At 42.5% G+C, this 21,952-nt stretch overlaps 1 protein-coding gene across 1 annotated transcript in view; it reads right to left on the bottom strand.

The window, feature by feature from the left end:
• LOC112069504 (glutamate receptor ionotropic, NMDA 2C-like) overlaps positions 1-21,952 on the bottom strand; it is an 87,107-nt gene that overhangs the window by 22,178 nt on the left and 42,977 nt on the right. Inside the window, 6 exon segments of the mRNA XM_024136847.2 lie at positions 552-763; positions 5,956-6,077; positions 9,028-9,171; positions 9,174-9,210; positions 9,212-9,415; positions 9,418-9,621. Coding sequence (XP_023992615.1) covers positions 552-763; positions 5,956-6,077; positions 9,028-9,171; positions 9,174-9,210; positions 9,212-9,415; positions 9,418-9,621 — 923 coding nt within the window.

Here is a 21,952-nt window from a genome sequence, read left to right as displayed (position 1 = left end):
TAATGTTTACATATCTTACATTACTCATATCACATGTATATACTGTATTTTATACCATCTACTGCACCTTGCCTATGCCGCTCGGCCATCGCTCATCCATATACTTATATGTACATATTCTCATTCACCCCTTTAGATTTGTGTGTATTAGGTAGTTGGTGGGGAATTGTTAGATTACTTGTTASATATTACTGCACTGTTGGAACTAGAAGCACAAGCATTTTGCTACACTCGCATTAACATCTGCTAAACATRTGTATGTGACAAATAAAATTTGATTTGATTTTAACAGTTTGTGGGCACTGTTTGTCACCATTATAGTGCAATTAATGTATTATTTAGTGTTGTTTTGTGTTGTGTAGTGGCTTTGCTGGCATGCATCCCACCAAGATATACATGCTAAAATCSCCACTGACAACAAAGTAATGGTTAGTGAAACAGGATAATGGCTGTACATCACCATAGTAGTACACTACACTTTTATGTTTCATTCTTCTCATCAGAAAAAGTTTGTCGTCATTAATATCAGAGAGGAATATTGTTCCACTCACGTCTCTGTCTTGTTGGACTGGCGGCGGCAGGGCACAGTGTTGCTGACACAGGTCCCAGTCATGGGGTCGACAGCCTCCACTATGACAAAGGGACGTTCCTCCAGTGTGGCCACAGTCAAGTGTCTGTTATCTGATACGGGCTCCAGATAGGTGCCGTAGCGAGGCCACACCGGGTATCTCATCTGCAGGATCCCCATCTCATAGTTCCCCACCTGGAAGAGGAGAGAGCGAAGGGAAAATAACAGGGAGGAGTCATACTTTAGCTTATCGGTATTCAAACCTGCAATACAATCRCATCTCAAACTACTCCTCAGAGATTCGTGTCTGATTTCCATGCAGCCGTGTGGGAAATGCCAGGATAGATTAAGTCGAGGAAATGTTATTTCCAGGTCTGCATTTTTTGTTATCAATTTTCCTGTGTATTATATTATAGAAAAAACTAAATACATTTTACTGTTGAATGCTAAGTGATGGATTCTCTCATTTCCACAAGGAAAACATACAGTCGATCAAATATATATCAGGATGCAGAAAGACAASATCTTTGCCMATTTYAAATAGACCTCAACAATCCTGAGGCAMACACTGWGRAGTTGCACSACCTGTGACGTCTCCTTGYACKAAGTTAGAGAAGTTTGTCTAGTCTCACTCTGAACATCTGTACTTAAGCTGTGAGGATCAGCCGGTCACAGAGGACCAAACTCTTCATCTGTTGTTTCCTCCATTACCAAACACAGTTGTCCATCTCAGTGGTGAGGAAGTAGTTCAGTATGCTGAACAGCACTTCTCTGCTTCATTGSAGTGACTCAGAAAAAAAGTGATCACACACAGTAATTAAACTGTGGCTTTCACAGAGCCCAAAGCAGTAACACTTCTATTATTGTTCTCTATGGTTTTATGTGTTGAGAATGAGGTTGTAAACTTTTACATAGTGATGATGATTTAACTGTTCTTAATGGCACACACATTGTGCCTTTAATCAGTGAAGTTCCATAATTAAGAGTTGTTTAAGGTTAAACAAAGAGTCAAATAAGTATTCTTTCCAGAATGTTTTTGTGTTAATTGTTTTTTATGCCTCCTAATTATTACGGAGCTACATTAAAATGGATCGCGAACTGTGTTGATAATTGTATTCATAATTGTATTCACAAACACAGTTACTGTGTTTGCACATAGAGCATATTGACCAACTTTTATGTTTCTGTCAATATATTGGCGGATTGTCACACGTATCAGCAACAAAAGCCTGCAGGGTAAAACCATTTCATTGCTCACATTAACAACATTTAACAACATGTTTGTGTTCAATCAACTACCTCTACAATGGCAGAATACTGGTCAATAACTTTTTAGAATGKAYGRATTGCACTGCCATCTTTAATTCATGTCAGGGGTCACTAAAATGATGCTTTGCCAACTCTGAGGCATCTAAGATGCAATAAAGTGAGCATTGAAAGTTACAACCTTACAATAACAATAATAATATTTGACATATCCCGGCTGCCGAGTGGGGCAGCAGTCTAAGGCACTGCATCTCAGTGTTAGAGGGGTCACTACGGACACCCTGGTTCAAATCCAGACTGTACCACAGTGGTCTAAGGTACTGCATCTCAATAATAGAGGAGTCACTTCAGACACCCTGGTTCAAATCCAGGCTGTATCACAGCGGTCTAAGGCACTGCATGTCAGTGCTAGAGGAGTCACTACAGACACCCTGGTTCAAATCCAGGATGTATCACAGCGGTCTAAGGCACTGCATGTCAGTGCTAGAGGCGTCACTACAGACACCCTGGTTCAAATCCAGGCTGTATCACAACCGGCTGTGCTTGGGAGTCCCATAGGGCGGTGCACAATTGGCCCAGCATTGTCCAGATTTGGCCGGTGTAGGGCGCCATTGAAAATAAGAATCTGTTCTTAACTGACTTGCCTAGTTAAATAAAGGTTACATTTAATAAAAAATACATTATTTTACAGCAGTCAAAGACTGCATAATTCTGCTTACTTTGGAAAATGTCCTAAACGTTTTATTAGGAGGCYAACCCGTACCACTGACAAATGCCTTTGCTTCATAATAATCGCTCCTACTAATACTGGAAGTTATCTGATTAGTGCAGTCATTATTGTCAGATGTCACAAAGGACAACAAAATACAACTATTAGAATATCCTCTGTTTTACTGGTATGCTTAGTTATTCCTGTCTCTCCTGCCGGACTATTGATTAATCCTCTTGTTTGTCCTTTCCCCCAGTTTATGGGCCTTGTCAATGGCACACATGGTAAAAAGAGCATAAAGAGTCCCCTCACTCTTTTACTGGCTTTACAGAGACAAACCTCTTTGTTTGTGTCAAAGAACAGACGTGTCAGTTTGCCTTTGTAACATATTGGAGATGAGAGAGGAAGCCAAGATCTCACCAATAACCAATAGCCTGTCTGGATCCCCAGACTTCTTCTCCTTGTCTCCTTCTTCTTTTTCTTCTTCTTCTTCTTCTCTTCTTATCCTTATCTTCTTCTTCTCTTCTTCTCCTTCTCTTCTCCTTCTCTTCTTCTCCTTCTCTTCTCCTTCTCTTCTTCTTCTCTTCTTCTCCTTCTCTTCTTCTCCTTCTCTTCTTCTTCTTCTCTTCTTCTCCTCTTCTTCTTCTCTTCTCCTCCTCTCCTCTTCTTCTTCTTCTCCTTGTCTTCTTCTTCTTCTTCTTCTTCTCTTCTTCTCCTCTTCTTCTCCTTCTCCTCTCCTCCTCTTCTTCTTCTCATTTTCTTCTTCTCTTCTTCTCTTCCTCTTCTTCTCTTCTTCTCCTTCTCTTCTTTTCCTTCTCTTCTTCTTTGAGCCTCAATTCGTTGAGGCATGGACTCTACAAGGTGTCGAAAGCGTTCCATAGGGATTCTGGCCCATGTTGACTCCAATGCTTCTCACTGTTGTGTCAAGTTAGCTGGATGTCCTTTGGGTGGTGGATCATTCCTGATACACATGGGCACCTACTACCATACCCTGTCAAAGGCACTTAAATATTTTGTCTTGCCCATTCACCCTCTGAATGGCACACATACACAATCSATGTCTCAATTGTCTCAAGGGTAAAAAAGTATTATTTAACCTGTCTCCTCCCCTTCATCTACACTGATTGAAGTGGATTTAACAAGTGACATTAATAAGGGATCATGTCTTTCACCTGGATTCACCTGGTTGGTCTATGTCATGGAAAGAGCAGGTGTTCCTAATGTTTTATACACTCAGGGTAAGTTTGCCTCATTGATCCTCATTGATCTGCAATTGATCTGCAATGAGCTGAGCTGAGCTGTGCGGGATTGTTTCCGAGATGGCTGAACACAATGCGATGAGTGGCTGGGACTTCTTGTAGAAATGACAAAAACAATCAGAAGGAGAGATTGATTCTAAGCTCTTGGTGAAAAGACACAAGTAGTTTATCAGCTTTAAAAGGAAAAGAGAGCGTAAGAGTGTCCCCTCACTCTTTTTACTGGCTTTACAGAGCCAAACCTCTTTGTTTGTGTCAAAGAACAGACTTGTCAGTTTGCCTTTGTAACATATTGGAGATGAGAGAGGAAGCCAAGATCTCAAATACCTATAGCCTGAGCTTGGATAATACTTGGAGTGAGCAATGTTCCTAATGATTTGGTATTTTTGGTATTTTATTAGGATCCCCATTAGCTGTTGTCAAATCCAGAAACATACTTTAAGGCTCATACTGGCTAAAATTAAGGAGAGAGAAAGACTTCTTCTCCTTCTCTTCTTCTCTTCCTCTCTTCTTCTCCTCCTCTTCTTCTTCTTCTTCTTCTTCTTCTTCTTCTTCTTCTTCTTCTCCTCCTCTTCTTCTTCTTCTTCTCCTTCTCTTCTTCTCTTCCTCTCTTCTTTTCCTTCTCTTCTTCTTTGAGCCTCAATTCGTTGAGGCATGGACTCTACAAGGTGTCGAAAGCGTTCCATAGGAATTCTGGCCCATGTTGACTCCAATGCTTCTCACTGTTGTGTCAAGTTAGCTGGATGTCCTTTGGGTGATGGATCATTCCTGTCACACATGGGAAACTGTTGAGCGTGAAAAACCCATCACTTCCATATTTTGTCTTGCCCATTCACCATCTGAATGGCACACATACACAATCCATGTCTCAATTGTCTCAAGGGTAAAAAAGTATTATTTAACCTGTCTCCCCCCCTTCATCAACACTGATTGAAGTGAATTTAACAAGTGACATCAATAAGGGGTCATAGCTTTCACCCAGATTCACCTGGTCAGTCTATGTCATGGAAAGAGCAGGTGTTCCTAATGTTTTGTACACTCAGTGTAAGTTTGCCTCATTGATCTGCAATGAATGAGCATGTTTTCTTGTTATTCTTTTGAAGTATCACTTCAGGTAACTTTTTGAGTAGCTCAGATATTTCCAGTAACAGTTTAAAGATGAGTCTTTTAGATCACGTCCAGTAGTAAGCTTGTTGACTTCTCAACCTGAAAGTGGACTCACTATACTGCAACAGCTACAGCGCATTCATTTTCTGTTGTATTTTTAACTGCAACCTTTCCATTGGCACAAGCTGTCAATAGACTACTACTCTCTCTCTCTCTGACCAACCACACATCTGATAGCCTTCAGTACAGCGCACTGTCAGACCCTCCAATTACAGAGGCATAGGTCTCAGTTTCAATAACATACCTGAAATGAATAGGAACCAACCTTGAGAGAACATCGATGGCACGTAATAAGCTGGAGGAGGCCCGGAGCTGTTTACCCAGAGCTGTGGTTTGGCCCAACATGCTCTGACACACATCAACCTCCATTCAACCACTGAATGCATTTAAGGAAGAAAACCGACCTCCACCTCCCTTCAGTGTCTACTCCCTACTGGGAACCCCCTGACAATATCAACCGTCAATAAGAAGGGCATTACAGGTAGAGGGAAGGTGTGTTGTGAAGGTGGGATGAATATGTGAGACAAGGTTCTGTTCGCTAAGAGTCGGTGGCTCTGAGGTAGTGGAACGCTAGGCAGGCTCATTTTAATAGCTGGTGTTTATAGGGAGATTGTCAGATGTGTAATCACACTAGGCCTGTGGTATGGAGAGATACCGGGTGTAGTGGCCGGTTAGGACACTGTGATTGGTAGGAGGCAGTTAGAGCAAAATGCTAGCCTATAAGGTGGACAGTCTTTTGTATTTTGTAACAGGTGATGCAAAGGAAACGTAACAGCCCACAATATGCCCAAGTCAAGACCTGTCAGTGATAGTTCATGAAAATACACAGTGAATGAGGCAGTAATTCATGTGTTGTTAATAACACTTTTTGTGGTTTTTCCTTTCGTAATGAGCAGGCTATATAGCCTTATTAACTTGTAGTCAGATAACACAAAGAACAACCCTAGTTTTACTGATTGGGAGGAATATAATGAAGTGTAATGTCTCACCTTATCCCACTGTCTCTCTCGATCTAAGGTGATGATGACCATAGCTGGGTTGATCAGGTACCCTTCAGGGTTGAACGAGAAGTCGTTGTGCTCCCATGTTACGTTTAACATGTGCCTGAAAACAAGGGAAATCAATCAAAGAGTTAAATACTCATTACAACATTATACTAATACTCGTTAATGTCCATTAATCCAATCTTCCAATGGTTTCATCCTATTTCTAAAGCACTACCTGCTGCTTGTTGTGTACATAGTTATCGACATGTTGTGAACTCCCTGTCATCACGCACTGTGAGGCTGCTCTCTCACCTCTCCTACCTCTCTCTCTCAGTCCAGCAGAGGTGATGAAAGCATGCTGGGTAATGAACGAGCCCTCTGTCTAGTCCATGTGAAAGGCTTGTTTAATCTGGTAATCTGTGATAATCTTATTAACAGGCGGAGTGATTTATAATCAAAAGCTCATTAAAAAGAGACCTAATTAAATGAGGTGTTGGGTCTATTGACCGCCGAGGAGAGAGCGAGGTACTGCACCGTTTGAATAGGGAGGTCTGTGAGAAAGAACAACATTGTGCCAGGGAGGGAAATAAAAGAGTGGAGAGCAGACGAAGAGTGCTATACCAGGCTTTGTTCTGCCTGCCGGACCCTCATATTAACAACTTTGGTCATTGCTATTCCACTCAGGATTTTTTTGTTTTTAAAGTGGAAAATCGTAGGGGTTGGAAACAGCAGCATGACTCAAATCAAAGGCTGAAATACAGCTGCCCAGGCGGTTCTCCTTTTTCATGAAGGATTTCGATTTACAAAAAGAGAAGTTATCTTTCCCTCAGGCTAACCACTTTCAGAAAAGAGAAAATTACTTCTGAGGAGAAAGTGATGTTTTAATACCACTGAACTGTGTCAGATTTCATATTACGATCCTGGTCCACAAAAATGTATAAAGAATACCCCTCTGTACCCTGCCTGGAAACTCTCCAATCCTCCCAGTCCAGTCTCAATGACCTTGGCTAGTGCCAAATGCTGACGCTGAATCTGTTTTCCCTACAGAAGCCGAGCCTCCCTTTGGCTGATTAAAAATGTTSTGGAACCAAATAGGATTTGCTTCATGTTCCTTGGCACAGATGGCGCCAGATTGCTCTTTTGGGCTGGGCTGGGCTGGGCAGGTATGACAGGCCACATCATCTCTCTGTGATGCCAGTACTTCCAACAGCGAGGTGATGGGACAGAGGTAGGATGGATGAGTTGGCAGGCAGGGGTTAAGGGAGTGACAGGGAGAGTACCATGTTGCTCCCCACCACAACATTAAGCAGATGGAAAGCCACAGCTAAATGACTGTTGAGCAACTGTTGACTGATGTTGCCAACTCTCTCTCTCTGTTTCAAGTCAGTCCTTCTCAATCTGCTACAGTTACAGTTGATGTCGGAAGTTTACATACACTTAGGTTGGAGTCATTAAAACTTGTTTTTCAACCACTCCACAAATTTCTTGTTAACAAACTATAGTTTTGGCAAGTCGGTTAGGACATTTACTTTGTGCATGACACAAGTTATTTTTCCAACAATTGTTTACAGACAGATTATTTCACTTATAATTCACTGTATCACAATTCCAGTGGGTTTAAACAGCTTGGAAAATTCTAGAAAATTATGTCATGGCTTTAGAAGCTTCTGATAGGCTATTAACATAATTTTAGTCAATTGGAGGTGTACCTGTGGATATATTTCAAGGCCTACCTTCAAACTCAGTGCCTATTTGCTTGACATCATGGGAAAATCAAAAGAAATCAGCCCAAGACCTCAGAAAATAAATTGTAGACCTCCACAAGTCTGGTTCATCCTTGGGAGCAATTTCAAAACGCCTGAAGGTACCACGTTCACTTGTACAAACAATAGTACGCAAGTATAAACCACCATGGGACTATGCAGCTGTCATACCGCTCAGGAAGGAGACGCGTTCTGTCTCCTAGAGATGAACGTACTTTGGTGCGAAAAGTGCAAATCAATCCAGAACAACAGCAAAGGACGTTGTGAAGATGCTGGAGGAAACAAAAAATATCTATATCCACAGTAAAACGAGTCCTATATCGACATAACCTGAAAGGCCGCTCAGCATGGAAGAAGCCGCTGCTTCAAAACCACCATTAAAAAAGTCAGACAACGGTTTGCAACTGCACTTGGGACAAAGATCGTACTTTTTGTAGAAAATGTCCTCTGGTCTGATGAAACAAAAATAGGACTGTTTGGCCATGATGACCATCATTATGTTTGGAGGAAAAAGGGGGGGCACAGGGTGGCAGCATAATGTTGTGGGGTGCTTTGCTGCAGGAGGGACTGGTGGCACTTCACAAAATAGATGGCATCATGAGGATGGAAATGTTGTGGATATATAGAAGCAACATCTCAAGACATCAGTCAGGAAGTTAAAAGCTTGGTCGCAAATGGGTTTCCAAATGGACAATGACCCCAACACACTCCAAAGTTGTGGCAAAATGGCTTAAGTACAACAAAGTCAAGGTATTGGAGTGGCCATCACAAAGCCCTGACCTCAATCCTATTGAAAATTTGTGGGCAGAACTGAAAAAGTGTGTGTGAGCCTACAAACCTGACTCAGTTATACCAGCTCTGTCAGGAGATTGGGCCAAATTTCACCCAACTTATTGTGGGAAGCTTGTGGAAGGCTACCCAAAATGTTTGACCCAAGTTAAACAATTTAAAGGGCAATGCTACCAAATACTTATTGAGTGTATGTAAACTTCTGACCCACTGGAATGTGATGAAAGAAATAAAATATGAAATAAATCATTCTCTCTACTATTATTCTGACATTTCACTTCTTAAATAAAGTGGTGATCCTAACTGACCTAAGACAGAGCATTTTTACTAGGATTAAATGTCAGGAATTGTGAAAAAACTGAGTTTAAATGTATTTGGCTAAGTTGTATGTAAACTTCCGACTTCACTGTATCACTTAATCGCTCCATTTTGATTGGCTTCTCTTATTGCAATGAACAATCTCCAACCTACTATATGTCAGTATGCCCCCCTTCCATCCCCCCACCTCCACTCACACTGAACAGTGTATCATTAGAAGATTCCTTAACAGGGCTGTGGCAGTCGTTGTGGCCCTCGGGGATGAAGCCCCTCTGTTTGCGGAAGCTCTGCACCCCTTTGACCACGATGGCCACCCCATCCCGCACCCTCTTCCTCAGGCTCATTCGCCGCGGTCGGTGATGATGCTGATGAGGCCCACAGGGAAGCTGTTTTGGTGGGGGCATGTCTGGGTTCCCCACGGCAAGGCTGGGGAGGATCCAGATGTAGCCAGGCCCCAGCAGGCCGGCATCTCCGGCCATACTGAACAGGTACTGGGCCTCCTCGTGGGAGCAGTATACCAGCAGTACCTGGGCGTCAATCTGCTGCAGCAGGCGCCGTGCCCGGATGTCGTTCATGCCGTCGGCAGACATATCCGAAAGGTCAGCACGTCCTGCAGTTCCCACATGAAGTAGCTGGTGTCAGTGAAGGTCTTGACATAGTCCACGTAGACCTCGTAGCCCGGGTACAGGCTGGTGATGACCACGAAGCTGTCCCAGTTGTACTCCTCCATCACCTTGAACATGCCGTTTATCTGCTGCTCGATGGAGGAGCCCAGCTGGAGGAACGTGGAGCCGTCACCCTGCAGAGAGACACAGACAACACAGTGAGAACAGATAACAGCCCTTTATGGATAGTTCATTTAAGCTCAATCAATTTGCTCAATTTATCGAACAAGCACAATTAAAACCTTCTAATGATCTAATGCAATGACTTTCTTAATAGCCTGCTTAGTGGCAATTATATGATTGTGTTTTATGTAATTCAGCCAGTCATACAGTGGGGAGAACAAGTATTTGATTTTGCAGGTTTTCCTACTTACAAAGCATGTAGAGGTCTGTAATTTTTATCATATGTACACTTCTTACTGGTTGGTAGGTGATCAAATACGTATGTCATGCAATAAAATGCAAATGAATTACTTAAAAATCATACAATGTGATTTTCTGGATTTTTGTTTTAGATTCCGTCTCTCACAGCTGAAGTGTACCCATGATACAAATTACAGACCTCTACATGCTTTGTAAGTAGAAAAACCTGCAAAATCGGCAGTGTATCAAATACTTGTTCTCCCCACTGTATGTAAAAAATAAAATAATAATCAAGAAATGACAGTAGAATCCTGAGGGTAGCTTGACAGTGTGTCTGTGTGCCCCCTGTCCACACCATCCAGCTCCTGACCACCAGCCAGCCCACCCAGAAGTGGTGTGTAGTCTCTGGGCTGAGAGGCAGTACTCTACAGTAAGTGATTCTGTTTGGTGTTGCTCTCCCTGTAGCCCAGGCACCATTCATCACTTTAACCTATGTGTCTCCCACTTGCCACAGCAACATTGGCCCTCATATATACTTGGCACTATCACTGAGCCCACTGTCACTGAGCCCAGCCCCTGTTTTCTCTTTTTATCTCTCACTTTTCTCAAGATGTCTTTCCTCTTTGACCTTTGAGAGAGGAGTATGAAAATGCTGTGTTGTGTTAACTAAAGTTATCCAGGAATTTTGAAGAAGATCAGAGCTGTTTCTTGTCTGTGTGTGTTTGTAAGAGCGTTTGCCTTGTTTTAGTATGTTCAGGGAACAGAATAATATATGTTTTTTTTCCATCAATCTTGTTGAAATATTCATATCCGTAATGGTCTTGGCATAAACATGTTTCTGCAACCTGGGAAGGCTATGGGCTGACACAGGGCAGGGTTTAATTTTTGTGTTTCTTACGAGAAAATAACAGAATCCATCATTGTTTTTAAAACTGCTTATGACCCATACAGTACATTTTCGKGTTGGATGCCATTGATATGTCTTGACTCTAAGAGAAGTTAATGATTGTTTATTGGTTTTGAATTAAGCACGCTGCTCATAGAAATCATTGCACCATAATTGCTTTGTAAAACCAAYAGCATCGTAAATCATGTGCAACCCCAGTGAATTGTAATGATAAACAAAGTGTAATAAAAAGTTACATCAATTACAGAGATTTTACTGTTTMACTGGTTGCATATCTGGGTTGATCATTAAGACTTTCACTTTTTAAATTACGTTGCATAAACGCCAACTTTATAATAAATAAAAAGTGTATAATTTTCTTTATCCCCCCAAATAAATCTATAAAGTAGATTTGATGATAAAAAATTGTACTTTTGCCACTCCTAAGTGAGAATGATTTTGGTGAGGCTCAGTTTCTTGATATTATGCCATTTACACATACAGTTCCTTCAGAAAGCGTTCACACCGTTTGACTTTTTCCWTTTTTTTTTGTGTTAGAGCCTGAATTTAAAATGGATTACATTTCGTTTTTTTGGTCACTGATCTATACACAATACCCCATAATGTCAAAGTGGAATTATGTTTTTTTAAATGTTTACAAATGAATAAAAAATGAAAGTTGAAATGTCTTGAGACAATTATTCAACCCCTTTGTTATGGCAAGCCTAAATAAGTTCAGGAGTAAAAATGTGCTTAACAAGTCACATAATAAGTTTCATGGATTCACTCTGTGTGCAAAATAGTGTTTAACATGATTTTTGAATGACTACCTAATTTCTGAACCCCACACATACAAATATCTTTAAGGTTCCTCAGTTGAGCAGTGMATTTCAAACACAGATTCAACCACAAAGACCAGGGAGGTTTTCCAATGCCTCGCAAAGAAGGGCACCTATTGGTAAATGGGTAAAGGAGGGGGAGGAGGATTATTTAAGATACTGTTTGAAGAGGTAGGGTTTCAGATGTTTTTGGAAAATGGGCAGGAACTCAGGGGGAAGCTGGTTCCACCATTGTGGTGCCAGGACAGAGAAGASCTTGGACTGGGCAGGGGTGGGAGGGCCAAGAGACCTGAGGTGGCAGAACGGAGTGCTCRGGTTGGGGTGTAGGGTTTGAGCATAGCCTGAAGGTAGGGAGTTGCAGTTCCCCTTGCTGTTYCGTTGGTAAGCACCATGGTCTTGTAGTGGATGAAAGCTTCAACTGGAAGCCAGTGGAGTGTGTGGAGGAGCGGGGTGACATGAGGGAACTTGGGAAGGTTGAAAACCAGGCGGGCTGCAGCGTTCCGGATAAGCTGCAGGGGTTTGATGGCACAAGCGGGGAGCCCAGACAACAGCGAGTTGCCATGTGCCCGGAGTAGGACCTGCAGCACTTCCTGCGTGAGGTAGGGTCGTACTCTACGGATGTTGTAGACCTGCAGGAGTGAGTCGCTGCTTTGATGTTTGCAGAGAACGACAGGGTGTTGTCCAGGGTCACACCAAGGTTCGTTCCGCTCTGGGAGGGCAACACTAGAGTTGTCAACCGYGATGGAGAGGTCTTTGAGCGGGCAGGCCTTCCCCGGAAGGAAGAGCAGCTCTGTCTTGTCGAGGTTGAGCTTGAGGTGGTGGACCGACATCCATGTTCAGATATCTGCCAGGCACGCAGAGATGCGTGTCGCCACCTGGGTGTCAGAAGGGGGGAAGGAGAAAAGTAGTTGAGTCTCATCCGCATAGCAATGATAGGAGAGACCATGTGATGATATGATGGAGCCGAGTGGCTTGGTGTATAGAGTGGCTTGGTGTATCCCCTGGGGGACACCAGTAGTGAGAGTAAGTTGTGCAGACAGATCCTCTCTACGTCACCTGGTAGGAGCAGCCTGCCAGGAAGGATGCAATCCAATAATATGCAGAGCTTGAGACGCCCAGCCCTGAGAGGGTGGAGAGGAGGATCTGATGGTTCATGGTGTCAAAGACAGCGTATAGTTTTAGGAGGATGAGAACAGAGGGGACAGAGTCAACTTTGGCAGTGCGGAGAGTCTCCGTGACAAGGAGAAGAGCAGTCTCGGTTGAGGGACCCATCTTGAAGCCTGACTGGTTAGGGTCTAGAAGATCATTTTGATAGAGATAACGTGAAAGTTGAACAGAGACAGCACTCTCAAGTGTTTTGGAAAGAAAAGAAGGAAGGAATGAAAAACATTTACAGAGTTTAATGGCTGTGATACYGAGAAAACCTTCAGTATTAGTAATTTTAGTTACTCCACAATACTAACCTAATTGACAGAGTGAAAACAAAGTAAGCCTTTACCGAATAAAAATATTCCAAAACTTGTTTGCAACAAGGCACTAAAATAATACTTCAAGAAAATGTGGCAAAGCAATTCACTTTTGTCCTGATTACAAAGTGTTATGTTTGGGGCAAATCCAATATAACACATGACTGAGTACCACTCTCCATATTTTCAAGCATAGTGGTGGCTGCATCATGTTATAGGTATGCTTGAAAGAGTTAAGGACTGGGGAGGACTCCGGATAAAAAATAAGCTGAATGGAGCTAAGCACAGGCAAAATCCTAGAGGAAGACATGGTGYAGTCTGCTTTCCACCAGACACTGGGAGATTAATTCACCTTTCAGCAGGACAATAACCTTACACATAAGGTACACTGGAGTTGCTAACCAAGAAGGCAGTGAATGTTCCTGAATGGCCGAGTTACAGTTTTGACTTAAATCTATTTGAACATTTATGACAAGACCTGAAAATGGTTGTCTAGCAATGATCAACCACCAACTTGACAGAGCTTGAAGAATTTTGAAAAGAATAATGGAAAATGTTGCACAATCCACGTGTGGAACACTTTTAGAGACTTACCCAGAAAGACTCACAACTGTAATCGCTGTCAAAGGTGATTCTAACATACTTATCTAATCAAGATATATAAAATATATATATATATATTTTGTTTGTTTTTTGTGTAGATTGTTGACCAAAAAATTACAGTTAAATCCATTTTAATCCCACTTTGTAACACAACAAAATATGGAAAAAGGTCAAGAGGTGTGAATACTTTCTGAAGGCACTGTGTGCCATTTTTCCTTGATGCTATCAGAGCAGTACCCAGAAGTCACTGCTTCACTCAAGCTGGACCTTACCKGTCCCTTTCCTTCTCTAGGGGACTGTGCTCTGTCTCTGTCATGGTCATGAAGCTTGTTGAGGTTTGGGGTTACAGAAAGCCAGGTATCCAGAGACCAGGACTACTCTGTTCTCTTGTTCTGCTGTTTCATTCTGTCTCCTTGTTGTCCTTCAGAGAAGTCTAAAGTAGGTTAGAACCATCTGTGTGTCTCCTGATGTCAGACATCATACTGGTCTATTCCTCTGAGTGTCTCCAMTGACCGTTCTCATTGCTCTGAATATCACATCCTCTCTGTTTCTCTTTCAATTAGTAACATTGAAGATTTAGCTATTTGTTTTCTACCCTTTTCCATATACAAAATACCTCCTCCTATATTACCTTGGAGGTACTGTAGATGTGATACAGTAGAAGGGACAATAAAACATCTTGCAACATTTGCTTAGCAAGAGCAAGGGTGTTRTGCAGGTTAGTAAAGGAGCAGGTTGCGAATATGACATACATCTACAATGTTCTAACTCCCCTCAGTGTCCCGCAGCAAATCTGTTTAAGTTACTGCCTTCTTTCTGTGCGTGCAGCCTTTTTCACCACTTGTATGCCATGAGTATTYATCTGGCAGAGTGTAAAATCAATTTGCTCCAGGGCATGTGTGTGTGTTTGTGTGTGTATGTGCCTGTGTGTAGTATGTGTACACGATCACACTGTGACTCTCAGCCAAAAACACCCTAAGGTTCTATCTAGAGAAGTGTGGTAGCAACCACTCAATTAGAACTGTACTGTAGTCCAAATGAGCCCTGAGCATGGACAGCGGACAGCCATAGGCTCAGCTACAGCCGTACCCAGCATGCTAAAGCTCTTTTTATTTATTTAACTAGGCAAGACAGTTAAGAACAAATTCTTATTTACAATGACAGCTTACCCCGGACAACACTGGGCCAATTGTGCACCGCCCTATTGGACTCCAAATCACAGCCAGTTGTGATACAGCCTGGAATCAAACCAGGGTCTGTAGTGACACCTCTAGCACTGATATACAGTGCCTTAGACTGCTGCGCCACTCAGGAGTTCTTAACCATGCTGGATCAGGACACAACCCATATCTGATGATACATTCTGTTAGACATGGACAATACTGTCCAAATCACATGGCTTGGGGGGATTTAAGAGAATCTGGTTGGAAACAGGTGTCCATTACCAATACTACGTTCTCCTATTGGTGTAGGGCCAGATGTTTGCCAGATGTTTGTTTCTTTATGTTGATGGTGATTAGTATATGGCGTTGTTGTTTCCATGAAAGGGTTGTGACTATAGATTGACGTCCCATTGTGCCTCTGTACTGTAAGTGTGTACATTTCATAAAGAAGACTAAAAGGCATCTAGTTAACAGCTYAGCTTCCACTGGCACTGTGAGAATTTAGGACTACAAGGTTCTATCTGCAAAAAAAATAATATTCTGAGATGACTGGCTTTAATGTTCCATCCCCTTATTGGTTTGAATGGTGTCAGCAATTTTTTAATAGTATTATTTTGAACTGAACACCATGAATTGGGGTATTTAGAGTACTATCTGCAGAAATGCAGATAGAACCTTAGTCCCAAGCTGTGGAGTCTGGTCAGTGGTCATTTGTCTTCTGTAATCTGCTTACAAACAACAAGATAGAGTGATGTGTCTTTATATACTGTAACAAAAACATATATCTCATGTCTTCTCCCTAATTTTATGCTTTATACTAGCCAACTGGCTCTTTGCTTGAGTGCTTTGTGAGTTAAAGACTAGCAGCTGAATGCTTTACAAAGGGGTTGAATCGGGGTCAGATCAAATCAAATTGTATTTGTCACATACACATGGTTAGCAGATGTCAATGCGAGTGTAGCGAAATGCTTGTGCTTCTAGTTCCGACCATGCAGTAATATCTAACAAGTAATCTAACCTAACAATTTCACAACAACTACCTTATACACACAAGTGTAAAGGAATTAATAAGAATATGTACATAAAAATATATGAATGAGGATGGCCGAACGCATAGGCAAGATGCAGAGATGGTATAGGGTACAGTATATACATATAGATGAGTAATGTAGGGTATGTAAACATTATATAAAGTGGCATTGTTTAAAGTGGCTAGTGATACATTTATTAAATCAATTTTTCCATTATTAATAAAGTGGCTAGAGTTGAGTCAGTATGTTGGCAGCAGCCACTCAATGTTAGTGAGGCTGTTTAACAGTCTGATGGCCTTGAGATAGAAGCTGTTTTTCAGTCTCTTGGTCCCCGCTTTGATGCACCTGTACTGACCTCGCCTTCTGGATGATAGCGGGGTGAACAGGCAGTAGCTCGGGTGGTTGTTGTCCTTGATGATCTTTTCGGCCTTCCGTGTGACATCGGGTCCTGGAGGGCAGGTAGTTTGCCCCCGGTGATGCGTTGTGCAGACCTCACTACCCTCTGGAGAGCCTTACGGTTGTGGGCGGAGGCAGTTGCCGTACCAGGCGGTGATACAGCCCGACAGGATGCTCTCGATTGTGCATCTGTAAAAGTTTGTGAGTGTTTTTGGTGACAAGCCAAATTTCTTCAGCCTCCTGAGGTTGAAGAGGCGCTGCTGCACCTTTTTCACAACGCTGTCTGTGTGGGTGGACCATTTCAGTTTGTCCGTAATGTGTATGCCGAGGAACTTAAAACGTTCCACCCTCTCCACTACTGTCCCGTCGATGTGGATAGGGGGCTGCTCCCTCTGCTGTTTCCTGAAGTCCACGATCATCTCCTTTGTTTTGTTGACATTRAGTGTGAGGTTATTTTCCTGACACCACACTCCGAGGGCCCTCACCTCCTCCCAGTAGGCCGTCTCGTCGTTGTTGGTAATCAAGCCTATCAGGCCTTATATGCTTCGCGGAAGTTAGAATAACAATGATCCAGGGTTTTGCCAGCCCGGGTCGCGCAATCGATATGCTGATAAAATTTAGGGAGCGTTGTTTTCAGAATAGCCTTGTTACAATCCCCAGCTACAATAAATGCAGCCTCAGGATATGTGGTTTCCAGTTCACATAGAGTCAAATGAAGTTTGTTCAGGGCCGTTGATGTGTCTGCTTGGGGGGGAATATACATGACTGTGATTATGATCGAAGAGAATTCTCTTGGTAGATAATGCGGTCGGCATTTGATTGTGAGGAATTCTATGTCAGGTGAACAAAAGGACTTGAGTTCCTGTATGTTGTTATGATCACACCACGTCTCGTTAATCATAAGGCATACACCCCACCCTTCTTCTTACCAGAGAGATGCTTGTTTCTGTCGGCGTGATGCATGAAGAAACCAGGTGGCTGTACCGACTCCGATAGCGTGTCTCGAGTGAGCCATGTTTCCGTGAAACAAAGAACGTTACATTCTCTGATGTCTTTTTGGAAGGCAACCCTTGCTTGGATTTCGTCTACCTTGTTGTCAAGAGACTGGACATTGTCGAGTAGTATGCTCGGGAGCGGTGCGCGATGTGCCCGTCTACGGAGCCTGACCAGAAGACCGCTCCGTCTGTCCCTCYTGCGGCGCCGTTGTTTTGGGTCGCCGGCTGGGATCCGATCCATTGTCCTGGGTGGTGGGCCAAACAGAGGATCCTCTTCGGGAAAGTCCTGGTCGTAATGTTGGTGAGTTGACGTTGCTCTTATATCCAATAGTTCCTCCCCGACTGTATGTAATAAAACCTAAGATTTCCTGGGGTAACAATGTAAGAAATAACACATAAAAAAACWAAATACTGCATAGTTTCCTAGGAACGCGAAGCGAGGCGGCCATTTCTGTCAGTGCCGGATGAGAGATAAAAGCCATATATATCACTGCACAGATGCTTTTAAAGGACCACTAGTCAGTAGTCAAGAACCCCAATACAACAGATTTTCTTTTCAGAATACAATGCTCTCTACACACAAAGTTTAGGCTACTGATTTGTTTTAAATATCTGGACCAATGGTGGGCATTTGAAGGACTCTCACAGAAACAAAGAGCTGTCGCTAATTATTGATGGAAATTAGGATTTTCAATGAAACACAAAGTTGCAACTGCAAGGACACCTGAAATGGTGGTTCTAGGGGCTTGAGAGATTAGAGCAGGGGGTCTGTATTGTGTTGTAAATGATTCAGAAGTTGCAAAATAAATCTGAGGGAGGGAGGGAGCCCGGCAGCGAGTAGCCCTTCCAGAAGGGCCGGTGGAGAGAAAGACGCCGACGTGCTCTCCCTTAGTTCTCTCCCTTGTTCTCTCTTGTTCTCTCTTTCTCTATTCTTCCTCCCTTAGTGCAAGAGGAGCACATGGCAGCCTGCTCTCTCTCTCCCTCTCTCTCTTTCTCTGTCGCTCTCCCTCTCTCTCTCTCCGATGGTGAGTGACTTCTGGACATGGATCTTTGCTGCGGCATATGTCCGCCTGCAACTCCCAGCGTGATGTGCCCTGGCACTGTCGTCATGTGCTCGTCCTATGTGCTGACGTCACAGGGACCCTGCGCAGGGCCGAGGAACAGACGTACACCGCCGTAGTCATTTGTCCTTCCTCACAACGATGGAGGAGATCCAAATGCAGTAACACATAGCACTGAATTWCAATCATATTGTACGTTTGAGTGTTATTATATCAATTTTGAATGSATTTATATTACATTGTAACACTAAAGTGAGCACAAATTCATTAGTCTGTCTGAATTGTATTGTACTCTGTAATTCTCATGCTAAATGATCTAGTATTATATGCCTTTGACTTGCAGAAAACCAGGACAAAACATATATTAGGTGATTTTCTTATGTATTCATGCATCCCTACTGAGATTGCAGATTCCCATACAGTTCCTCTGAAWAYCATCCCAGCCTATTTAGCCCTGTCTAGACAGTTCGTACTGTATCTGTGTCACTGGCCCCAGGATGCAAAGCAACGAGGTAGAGAGGGACACAAGTAGGTTTAGGATGTGAAGAAAGGAAGGGAGAAAAAGGTTGCTCTACTTTAGGGATGGGCCACAGGCTCCCCTTCCTGCTCTGAGAAACGAGGTCTGCTGCTGCTGCTGCTGCTGCTCGCCCTATTTCCCACACCTCTCCGGACCACTGAAGCAAAGAGACTCTGGACCCAATCCTAACTTAAGATAAATTTAAACGTATGCATAAATTATGCGTTAATGTCAATGGGAGATCTAAGATGTAATAAAAAAATGTGGGTTGCATCCATAAAYCTCAAATTAGGATTCGGTCCCCAATGATAGGTGTGTGAAGCGAGACGGCTGGACATACACAGTCTGAAGGTTGTCTTGTCTACCYGGGACTACTACTCATGTCTCCATCTATTGGGTTTTGCTGCAAGTGTGTTGTGGTTAAACATTTGATACATGACTGTACCCTGCTATTCCCCTTGTGAATCATGTTAAAACATGACTTAGTCAAAAATCACATGTAATATAGTACATATCAAATCATAATTTGGGTACCGTTGTTTATATCACAGGAGGTTGGTGACACCTTCTTTGGGGAGGAAGGGCTTGTGGTAATGRCTGGAGCATAATGGTTGGAATGGTATCAAATACACCAAACACATGGTTTCCTGTCAYGCCTGCCCCCGCTTCCCCTCTCTGGCGCTCGAGGGCGCCAGGCGGTCCATCATTACGCACACCTGTCACCATCATTACGTGCATCTGCACAATATTGGAATCACCCGGACTCCATTACTTTGTTGATTGCCCCTCTATATCTGTCTGCTCCTCAGTTTGTTCCCTGTGTCAGCATTGATGTTGTTATATTTTCCCCTGTCAAGATGCTGTCCTTGTTTGTTTCTTGTCTATTATCCATTACMTTTTCACTCCCTGTACTTGCTTCTCGTCTCCCAGCGTCGGTCCTTACAGTTTCCATTTGTATGATGCCATTCCATTTAATCCGTTCCAGACATTATTATGAGCCGTCCTCCCCTCAGAAGATCCGGTGGTTGTAGTACCATTATCCAGGTAATGGGCATGTTGATTCTGTTTTGCTCTGACAATACTGTAGGTATCTTAATTGGGTGATCACCGCTTGGTGCATGGAAATGGTCCCTGTATGCAGGAAAAGCAAACGTGTGTGTATTTCAATGTTTAAAAATGCTTCTAAAGTTTGTAATTATCACATTAAAAATGTCAGACTTGAATTTGCCCTAAAAAACAAAAAATGTATCAACCTATCAAAAATGTTCAGTTTAATTATAATCCACACAATAATTAATAATTTTCCTGTGCTGTAGGTTTTATGTTTCCAGCTGTGAGAGAAACTGGTCAAATGAAGCCTACTAATGTGTTTCATCCTGAGTAAGAAGAGAGGATAAGGCTGAAGCAATCTCTACGTCATGTCGTACATAGCAGCCACCAGTCACCCTGGTTGTAAATCCCAGTGGGAATGAATCACCAAAGCCCCCTTGCATTTTTAACATTCAGGCATGCGTGTTAGCCATGATTGATTGCAATGTGAAGCAGTTTTATTTAAATTCCATCAGAAGGTGATATATGGCTGCATGCCTCACAGCTAGATTAGAATCACTCTGTTAGGAAGCTTCTCTCTGTTCGATGACAGCAGCAGAACAGACAAGATAGACAACAGACAGAGCACATTCAGTTGGGTTTGTCTGAATTTTTAACTTTCTTGTAAGAACTCTGTTTGTCCACCCACATACATTCCATTGATTGGGTATTCTTTGATGTCTGCTAGCTTATTGATTTATCACTGATTGTTTCACTTTTCTAATTGCGAGAGAAAAAGTGAATAATAGGTTTCTAATGGTTTATTGTAATTTAGCTAATCAACATGCTAATTGAGCAAAATCTCCTCAGGATAGGAATCTGTTCTCAGTTAATTTTCGCCTTCCTCTTCGAGCGAGATCAAACTCCAGGCTTTCTCAGAGACAACATTTTAAGTGATTGAGTTGGCTTGTCRACCAGCTTGGACGGTGTCCCACTAATCAATCAATGGTGAGCAATCGCTCAGCCTCATTGAAAAGCTAATTTAAAGGTATCTTAAAGGTTCATATAAATGGCTGCATCTGAAGTGGTGACATTTAAGTGCCATCACATTTTAAATGAAGTCATGAATATTCATGTCCAGTGCGTAAGCACATAAACACATTTTGTGAGCGTTTATTTCCATATTCTGTAAATTAACTCACTTTTCCATAGGATTGTATCTTTGAACATTTAAATCACTCTGTTTGGTACTGGCACACATTGTGTAAGTAGCATATAGACCAGCCCAAGCCTGGATTTGAGTCCATAGTCCACTAATTGTTCCAGTGAAGACAGTTTAGTTGACTTAAGCCATAGGAAGGATGACATCACTACACAAGGCTGCGCTAGCTGCAAACTACCTCTGTTTCCTGTGGAAAGGTACCATTCATGTTCAGGCTCAGGGACACGAAACAGATGTGCTGATGGACATCACCTTCCGCCATACTTGTCTCCACCTGCTCTGGCAGGGGCTGTTGGTGGCCTTGGTTTTTTATAAAGACAGAGCTCTTCTAATCAGTCTGAGCCCGTGAGTGCCACCATGCCGTGGGCAAGGCTCTATGCCAGCCTCTAATGAGGTCTGTGCCACTTCAGTTTCTCTCTCTGCCATCAACTCTGGATCCAACAACATTAAGTGTTCTCTGCTCTGCATACAAGCCTTGTGTTTTGTATTGTACTATTGTTATTACGTTGTTATTGCATGATCTAACGTTCGTATAACTGATTATAAGCCAAGTCACATGGCCCATGTGTCATTACGAACTAGCCTTCACAGTATTGTACATACAGTTGAAGTCGGAAGTTTACATAAACCTTAGCCAAATACATATAAATTTCACAATTCCTGACATTTAATATACATTTAATAAAAATTCCCWGTCTTGGGTCAGTTAGGATCACCACTTTATTTTAAGAATGTGAAATGTCAGAATAATAGTAGAGAGAAAAAATTATTTCAGCTTTTATTTCTTTCATCACATTCAAAGTGGGTCAGAAGTTTACATACACTCAATTAGTATTTGGTAGCATTGCCTTTAAATTGTTTAACTTGGGTCAAACGTTTTGGGTAGCCTTCCAC

The sequence above is a fragment of the Salvelinus sp. IW2-2015 genome, unplaced genomic scaffold (assembly GCF_002910315.2).
Source record: "Salvelinus sp. IW2-2015 unplaced genomic scaffold, ASM291031v2 Un_scaffold1031, whole genome shotgun sequence".
In the NCBI taxonomy this organism is placed as follows: domain Eukaryota; kingdom Metazoa; phylum Chordata; class Actinopteri; order Salmoniformes; family Salmonidae; genus Salvelinus; species Salvelinus sp. IW2-2015.
The sequence above is the reverse complement of the archived record's forward strand: the minus strand, read 5'-3'. Positions and strand labels throughout refer to the sequence as shown.